Source organism: Lissotriton vulgaris, chromosome 2_1 (genome assembly GCF_964263255.1).
Source record: "Lissotriton vulgaris chromosome 2_1, aLisVul1.2, whole genome shotgun sequence".
NCBI classification, from domain to species: domain Eukaryota; kingdom Metazoa; phylum Chordata; class Amphibia; order Caudata; family Salamandridae; genus Lissotriton; species Lissotriton vulgaris.
This window is the reverse complement of record NC_141687.1, coordinates 1023779264-1023788602: the sequence shown is the minus strand read 5'-3', so window position 1 is coordinate 1023788602 and position 9339 is coordinate 1023779264. Positions and strand designations below refer to the sequence as shown.

Here is a 9339-nt window from a genome sequence, read left to right as displayed (position 1 = left end):
AGCTATATTATGCCAAATTGAATTAGGCTTAATTCCCTTCACTCATAGTTTAATAATTGCTCCAACGATGCTGTTGTGGGTTAAAGAAGAACCTGCACTTAATTGTGCATTCATATTAGACTGTATGAGTCTAGATCATTTGCAGAAAATTCTGTGGCACTGTTATATCAAAAACTGTTTGAACAAGTAGGGAGACCAGATTACTTCAGAAATCCGGAATAGTCCACAAAAATCCTTAAACTTCCGCTAATAAAGGATCTGTTATCTGAAGTTAAAGCTGAATAATGAGCGAATGGAGCAGGTAGAGTTGAGGAATACCTTCCACTGGTTCGTACTGAATGCATAGAACCATATAGACTGTTCCCTTTCAGTCATTCAGAAAGGTTTTATTTTGCCAGGTTTAGGTTTAGTATAGCACACCTACTGGTTTTGTATCCCCAAAAGGCATATTGTGACTGAGCTTTATCTAGGTCTCTGTGACTCTGTCAAAACTGAACATTGTCCAAGTTTTATTTTTTTGTCATTTATATTCTAAGCCGCTGAGCGATTTTATTGTCTCTTTACTAAGGGCTTTGAATATTAGGAAATGCAGGCCGACCCTGTATTACCTACAGCTTTTGAAAACAGAATATATATGTCAAATGGTTTACAAATGTATTTCCTCTGCAGTTTGCTTGCGCGACCAAGTAGGAAAATGATTAACCTACTCTTCTGCTTGGTGACTAAATAATACATATTATGCGAAATGCACTTTATACGCTCGGTCTGATGTGTTTGTTATGAATTTATATGGAGTTTATTGATTTATGAGGACTTTTGACAGGCTCAAAGTGTTTTTATGTATTGCATGTTGCTCATGCTGTTTGGATTATATTGACTCGCTGTTTTTTCTTTTTACGTGAATGTACCTTTGTACATGCACACTTTCTTCCCTGACCCTTTACAATACTATTGTGAATTGTTTTTTACCGCAAACAGTGATTGTCTATTATTTTATTTATTTGTATGATTAATGTACTCTTTTATGGTTATGGAAAATAACCAAATAAAGAATATTTGACTGCATTAACAGATTTAAAAAAGATCATGGAGTACTATAAGAAAATTTGAGGAAAACACACAGTAGGTTTAATATGGCACTTGGGCATGTGAAACTCTAGTCATTCTGAATATCACTCACTTAAACCAAGGCACTCAGAGTTATACTATTAAGGACAAAGGAATGTTATAATCAAGCATTTTCAAATAATTTCACATAAACTGAAAATGGTTAAGAGAAAACAGGACTCCTTAATTCACTGATCTTTTTTATTCAAAAGTTTTCAAAAGAAACAAAACAGAAAAAAAGCTAACAACTGAATCAAATTTACAGTTCAAAAATGTGTTTTGGCATTTAACAAGTCCTAGGAAACAGAACTACAGAGTTATCTTGAACCGGACAAATAAGTTACCACTGGCAAGTTTGTGGCAATAGTAAAACAAAAATAAAAAATTAACTCTCTTGATCATATAGATATCTCTATGAAAATCTTTTTTTTCAGTCTGTACAAAAGGTCTTTCTTCATAAATTAACTTTTTTTCATAATTTAATGGCTGTCTACTATGTGATGTTTGAGTAACTGATTACTTCTTTATGTACAGAGGTTATGTTTCCCAACTCTTACCTAGACACTAAGTATGGCACATAGTTCAGACATAGGCGACAGCCCTTTCCTGGCTCCGAGGAAGCTGTTTTGTTTAATTCTGGAAAATAAAGCCAAAGCTCCATATTTGGGAACGTTTCAACCCCTTGAACGCAGCTGTAATTCCCCCACGGTACGGGCGAATTCCACATGTACGCAGTTCAGACGGCCCTCAGCCGTCGAACGTCCACGCCCACAGTGGCGTCAGACAGCCGGGGGCCGTCCGACACATGGAAAGGGTTAAACATAGGGATGGTGCTGCATCTAGTCTGAACTTTGACAAAGCATTATATTCCAGAGAGCATAGAACCAATGATACCACAACTTTTAATTTCTTAAAAAAATAATAATAAAAAAACATTTCCAATGACTATGTAATTCACTAGAATCTAAACTTCTCAGAGCAGCAAATGCTTTTGAAACTATGAAATGTCACTGATAGCTACACTCCGATACAAACAAACCACTGAAAAACTAGAAATACTTTAAAGAACTGCTTCGACCCAGCTCCCGAGCTAGGATAATTTGGTCTGTGGAAACAGGGAGGGCCAGCAACCTGTCCCAATACAAAAGGAAATAAAAATCTGAGGTAGATAACTGACCAGAAGCTGCTGATCAGAAAAGTACACAGTTATGGAAGACAACTTAATATCCTTTTAACATATGCAACCATAATGAAAGCGCTTAAAGAGTACGGAGCAACCAAATATGGATTATTCATAATAACTAAGTATTTGCTAATCAGGAATTTCATAGTTTCAAAATGTGTTTTCTTTACAGTTAACACTTGTAGTGATGATGTAAAGTGTGGCACTGCTTGGATCCAAGTCTTCCTTCATGCTTTTTTGTGTCCATACATTAATTAAAACTACAAAACCAAAATGCAAATGTACAAAAAAAGGCACATTCTCCTAACCGCAAACTGGTCCGGCAAAATAAAAAGAGTACAGAAAATTGAATGCTGAGACAAATCAAAACTACTGGCTACCGGCTCTTTGTTCTTTGGTAAAGTTACCTTTAAAAGTGCCATATCTTTATTCTTTCACCTAATATTGAGAGCTAGTACCCAGTCAACAACGTTTCTATAAATGTCTCAGCTCATGTAGATTTTTTTTTTAAGTCCTTTAGCTTTTGCCATTTTGCTGTAAGAGCAACTTTTTGTTTGCTGTGTCAGAGCACAATCATCATTAGTATAAAGAAAAGACAAAAAACATTTGGTAATTCCCCACCCCAAATCTCTAGTCTACCTACACTAAAGCTACAACATCAAGTTAGTTTTAGAAAAAAAGCAAAGACATTTTGCATTGCATCATACAGCAGATTTCCTACATCATTCAAACTACCAGAGGAAACTGTTGGCATATGGCCTTACAAACAATTTATCCTATTAAAATTTCCCCATCAGAAAATGTGTTTCACACAAAACGTTTCCCCCGCTTGCATTTCACTACCTTACCTAAAGTGAAAAATCATTAAAAACATCTACAACACATTTTAAAAAATCCGGATTTTCAGCAATTCTTCTTCAACTACCTTTTAAAAGCCCTATGCTGCTGTTTTACAAGGCATAAAAGACCAGCTTATTTGGTCAAAGCGTTCTACATCATTATTTTTGACTAATTAATGAAACAGCTACAGCATTGAAAAATTTAAGGCAAATTGGAATTTATACAAAAAGGATAGGACACTTCACACTACATCAGAGTATGACGGAAGGCTAAGAAAACGGACACTGCAACACTGCACCAGAGCAACATTCACACTGCAAGCACATAACATCATCTTTGATGTTTTACTATTTAAAACTTCAAAAACCAATGGCATACAGTAAAAAATAATAAGGTAAAACAAAACAAAAATGTAACACAAAACTTCTGCCATGTACATGGACAAGTCTGCACACCATCATTCATGGCCAGAAAAAAAATAAGTTTTTCCTTTTGTGTTATAATACTTGATAAAAAAAATCTCAATAAAATAAACCTGTTCGTGGGGGAACAGACACTAGACGAATTGAAGGATTTTTATGCACCTCATAGAACTTATAGCAAAAATAGTTTTCGTTGATTTCATTATAAATAACTTTTTTCAAGAACCTGTGCAAAACTGTCAATAATTCCCAAAGCACAATTGATCAGAAATATCCATGATTGTTTCAGCCTTTGCACCTCCAGGCAAGGTCATAACTGCACGTCTAAAAGAGAAAAGGAGGAGAATATATCAGTAAATGAGAATTAAGCAGGTACGATGATAACAGGCAGCTGGAGATGCAAGATTTTGAAGCAGGGGATACGCTTGTTGGTCGACACTACAGAAGGTACAACTGTGCTAGTTATTGGCAAGACAACACTTGTTTATATTGGAATACAGCACATTAATCGCCCTCCTAGTGTCCGAGTCTGGAAGGTTTCTTCTAATAAAATTAAGTTTTTCTTCTAAAAGTCGACTCAAGGCTGAGGCAGTATCTACCAATAATGATGACTGTAGGCACACAACCATCTGCAGACCCACTGAAGTCCAGATCTACTAAAAACTCAAACCATACTTCTTTAGGGTGGACTGATTCTTTCTCTAGTTTTGGCTATTCATAACACCTGTTTTTTGTTAACTCTGACATTTTGGACTGTTGAAGCGTGCCTACTTTTTCTGCAAGTGAAACTAGGATTATAGCTTGATTTCTGCTAAATGCTCTCTGGAGCAGAGCTCTTGTTAAGCTTTTGGTTTGATAGGGTGGTGCGCAGCTCGGTACAGTGGGAGTACAACCTCACAGAGAAAAACATTTACCTTTACATACAGTTTCCAGACCCAACCACTACGTAGAGGAATAATGCACAGCATGATTTTCTAGAAGAGATTCATGCTGCAAAACAAATGATTGCAGGGAGCCCTTTTTTTCTTATTACAAGCAAGTTCTGATCTTGAAACACAAAATAAATATTATTATTAAATGCTGTACGTATTATATAAATGTATGGTGATAGTATTTTACAATTACTGATGGCTTATATCCAATGCTACACATCCCAATTCATAGGGTTATTTGGTGCTGCCTTACGAAACGACATGGCAGCTCATCTGTTTGTGGTTTCTAACATTGTTATTTCGGCATTTGAATTGGAGGAGACAGTTGGGGGAAGCACCTAGGTTTTATACAGATTTGCCTTTTTAATGCAAGTAAATTCCCTTCCCCAGCATCCTCTGTACACCTACATTCCCAAGGAACGTTTTGGATAATGCCTGAGCAAACTTGCTTAATTGTTCGGAAATGCTATTAGAGAAGCTATTCTAAAGATCTTAATTTACACTGACGGCCATCACTGCATTGTAACCAACCCTCCATCTTGTAAAACACAAAATCTATCTGTCAAAAAGTATATCTGTAGGGAAGAGGATGAACAAGCAAGACAAGCTTAACCAACACTGCACTGAGGAAACAAACTTGGACCCACGCAACCTGCAATTGATCGAGCACAAATATGGTTTTAGCGTGGAAAATCGCCTAATGGGTAATTCCCCATGGGCGGAGCAGATATGTATCAGCACTTTGCACAGCCTAATGGTCTTACAATCTTGTCTGTCTCGACTGGGAACATTATTTATGGGTATGTAGTTCAATCACTGCTAAATGGAAGCAAATTGGATCTGTGAAGAAACTTATTGTGTGCCAACAGCACCTTTTTTAATGTCGGAAACTGCACCCAGGAACAGACATAAATTGGAGGAACCACCAAATATAGGCCTCTGCAGAAAGGAAACAGTTACGGAAGGACAACTAAGAAACTCATTTAATATAAACAGAAAGAAAGCATTCTGCAAATAAATGACCAGCAGACATGGATTGCACTGGACTCATTCAAACCTGGTCGAATTTTTCTTGAGAAGGACTACAAAAACAGATACATCTTTACACCCTGTAATTACCTTCTTTCCTCTTCACATTAAGGTTTCAGAAATAAATACCAATAATATTCAATTTTCTACTGCTCTTAAATATAATTATTGATTTGTAGAATATTAAACATTTTTGCAGTTCTATTTAATAAAGAGATTTGTAAAAATGGCTTAAACTATATTACCCTTAGAAATGAAACTGAGAATAACATGTAGGTAAAGCACAGTGTACTGACAGAAAAGAGTACTAGAAGATATTTACTTTAGTTATTTGTTTTGTTGATAGGTGTAGGGTGAATGTTCGCTGGATGTCTCTACTGTCACCTGCTGCTGGCCGCTGGCTTCCTGTATCATAATGAAAGAAAAAGTTGAGGAAATTAGACGTTTTTGCAACTGCAAACAAATGCAAACATATCAACTCAAAATACCTGACCACAAGCAGGGAAATTCAACACAGCAATAATCTCAATAGCAAGTTTCAGTGACAGTAGTAAAACTAGTTGAATCTTGAAATACATAATTACAAGTCATTCGCAATTTCCAATGTAGCTGGTATTCATTCACATTACTAGGCAAATCAAGAATTATGAGTGATGCGGTAGTACAGCGTGCAATCATTTTGCATGTAGTATTGCACTGGTTGCTTCCAGTGGAACATTTACGAGGTCAAATCTAGCATGTTTTGTCAAAGAAATCACTAGGGTAGCGTCAATTTTTCTGGCAGTCCCCATTCAACAGAGGATTATACCAATCCTGTAGTAATACTTCATCCCAGAATTATTACTGTTCCACTCAGTATCCAGTAACATCTGGTGGTGGGGTATAGTCTTTGGCTCGAATTACAATGAGCGACCCAGACTTCATGGTAGGTTCGTTAGAGGGGATGGGGTAATCATTCTCTTAGTCCTACTATTACTCAATCGGTCTCACTCACTTATTCTCACTCATTCTCAGTCAGTCTAAGTCTCGCTCAATCTCATTCATTCTCACTCATCCCCATTCTTTCTCCTCACTCACTCAATCTTACTTTGACTCACGGTTGTTTCCACTTAATTCACTCTGTCCCACTCATTAGCTGACTCACTAACTCAGTCTCACTCATTCTCAGTCGGTTTAACTTAGTCCCACTCGTTTTCCCTCATTCTCAGTCAATTACACTATAATTCATTCAATCTCACTCATTCCTACTCAGTTCTAACTCATTCAGTCGGACGCTGACAAAATCAGTCTCACTGATTCTTACTCTATCACTCATGCCAACTCACTCAGATTGTGATTTACTGAGTCTTACACAAGTAACACTAGACTCATTGTCATTCCCCCTCACTCACTATCATTCATTCTCGCTCACAGTCACTCTTCCTATCCCTAACACACATTCTCTCACCGACTCCCTCCACTGACTCACTCACTTTCACCCGAACAGTCATGTTCTCACATACACACACTCTCTCAAAGAAACACTTTTACCAACAAACACATACTCTTGCTCATTTGCAAAGCACACATTTAAAATGTTTAAAGCCTTTTTTTTTAACTTGCCTCACTGCACGTCCCATTTGGAGTTTTGCTCCTTTCTACTTCTGGCAGAGGGACATTAAACTGAAAACTTGAACCTGCACAGTTGCATGGACCAGGTGTCATATTTCGTTACATTTCACCAACACTGTGAGCCCTGTCACTAACAGTATGCACATTTAACGCAAATACATATGACGAGAAAAATGCACAAGAACACTAAGAGCTTGCCAAAACACCAAACAAAAAAAAGTCGCCCTCAACCAGTCTATAATTAAAGTTATCCAATTTTTAAAAATACGTCTGTATCCTGCGATTGTATGTATGCTTGTATTTCGCACCACTACAGAAAGAACTCGGCAAAGTTATCCACATATAGTCATTTTTTGTAATTGATTGTCTTTGTTCGCTTATCCTTTCAAGCCTCTATTTTGACAGTTGGATTGTACTGATTTTATTATATAATTCTGGTTATATTCTTTTAATATTGATTGTGAGTACATTTCCAGACCAAACAAATTGTATTTCAGGAAGGTCTATTTGTTTCCTAGGCCTTCCATTGAATATTGTGGTCCTTGTGTAGATCTAAGCGTTTTAATTGAGCTTGAATGACTGGATCCCTTAGGATCAGGACGAACGAGATTGAGTGAATAAGGAATATGTGTTGTTTTGAGTGTTTGAATGACTGTGTTGTGGTGTTGTGTATCTTTGCTCTAAATGTTTCTTTTGTGATATTGCATTTATAGAAATCAATATCTGTATAGACATGAATATCGATTAAAGCTTATTTATGGATATGTTCCAAAATGTTGTTTATTGATTGCTCTTTCCGGGAGGGAGACTGAATCCCTGGTGACTTTATTAGCACTCTTGATTTATTTCGGGTGGAGACATTTCTGTGTATTGTATTGCTTGTATTTCGTATTAAGGTATTGCATGGGAAATGCTTAATTTATTTAGGTGTTTTTTACATTTCCCCTCATAAGCAGCAGTTTGCTAGGGAATGCCACTATAATGTATAGCCTATATCTGGGACGCATAAGCACCATACTTTTAGTATGGTGTGGTTGTTTCCAGTCGGCACAGGTTATGTAAGGTTAGTAACCCATGTGATGAAATTTACAGTGTGCGGGATTTACTGGAAGGAGAGGAAGAGGCAGAGGGGTGAGATGTTCTTGAACTGCTCTGAAGTGTGCAGCTATTTTTCTTATTGGTTTTCTCATTAATACAACTTCTTCCATTATTGATATACATTGTTTGAATCGCCATGAAGTGTGCAGCTGAGGCAATGTGGTACAACACCATTTTGAAGTTTGAGAGAGCCAATCAATGCAGGAGAATTACTGAAACTGGATCGTTGCCAAGAGCATACACGAAAGGATCATGCGACTACGGGAATGTTTTCCTCAGAAATTCAGGATTCATAGTTTCATGTGACCCCTTTAGAGTGGATTTGAGGCTCGGGAACTCGCGCAGATCCATTGGAGTGTCATTCCCCGATGTGCGTGGTTAAAAATTCTTCTCTGGTTTTGATTATTCTGTCAATTTGGTCAGTCAAGAGGGCCACTATTAGTTTGCGATTTAATGATTAAAAATGTTTTTGTTTTATTTTGTTCTGATTTAATTTGAGAGTTTGGACAGAAATCTTTTGTACAGAGATTTTAAGCCGATTAAGGGAGACAATGGCTTAGACAACTGTCTAAATTCATTCAGATTTGCAGACTGAGGGTCCATTCAGGATAAACCATTTAGAAGCTTTGATTTAGGGCTATCCTAGAGAGAAGCTGTGAACATTAAAGGTGACTTTTACAAAATAGCAGAGGTTCAGAAAAGAAGCTTGGTGGTTAGAAACTGCAGTCAAGGAACGAGATCAAAGAGCTCAAGGCTTCTTGGTCTTGGCTTCTGGAACATGGGAATATAAGGTTTTAATAAAGATAGAGAATGGCATCGGAAATGGTCGGATCAATGAATGTTAACAGTGCCAGAGATTGTCATGTAGTTTAGAAATTTCGTTTTCCAGAACCCCTATTATGAGCTGGGTTGAGCTCATATTATATGAGGTTGTTGGCTGTCATCACAATTCCAGGTATCAAGTCTGGACTGACTAGGGGTCAGATGGGAGTGCGACCAAAAGACTTATGATATATGTGCTCGAAAATAAGGACACCAATTCTTGAAGATTGCAGGAAGATTGTTTATGCACTTTACAAACTTGAGCAACCTGAACTCGAGTAGGGCTCTATTCCGC

General features: G+C 37.2%; 1 protein-coding gene across 16 annotated transcripts in view; it reads right to left on the bottom strand.

The window, feature by feature from the left end:
• Positions 1-1294: 1294 nt before the first annotated feature.
• Positions 1295-9339, bottom strand: part of RBMS1 (RNA binding motif single stranded interacting protein 1) — a 690694-nt gene continuing 682649 nt past the window's right edge. For 14 of the 16 annotated variants that reach the window (XM_086956624.1, XM_086956626.1, XM_086956623.1 and 11 more), the window contains exons 13-14: positions 5836-5918; positions 1295-3876 (exon numbers count right to left, since the gene is read on the bottom strand). In XM_086956624.1, the coding sequence (XP_086812750.1) occupies positions 5841-5918 (78 nt within the window). In that variant the 3' untranslated portion in view covers positions 1295-3876; positions 5836-5840. The remainder of the gene's footprint in view (positions 3877-5835; positions 5919-9339) is intronic. The other 2 variants (XR_015308444.1, XR_015308445.1) reach the window with 1 other exon arrangement.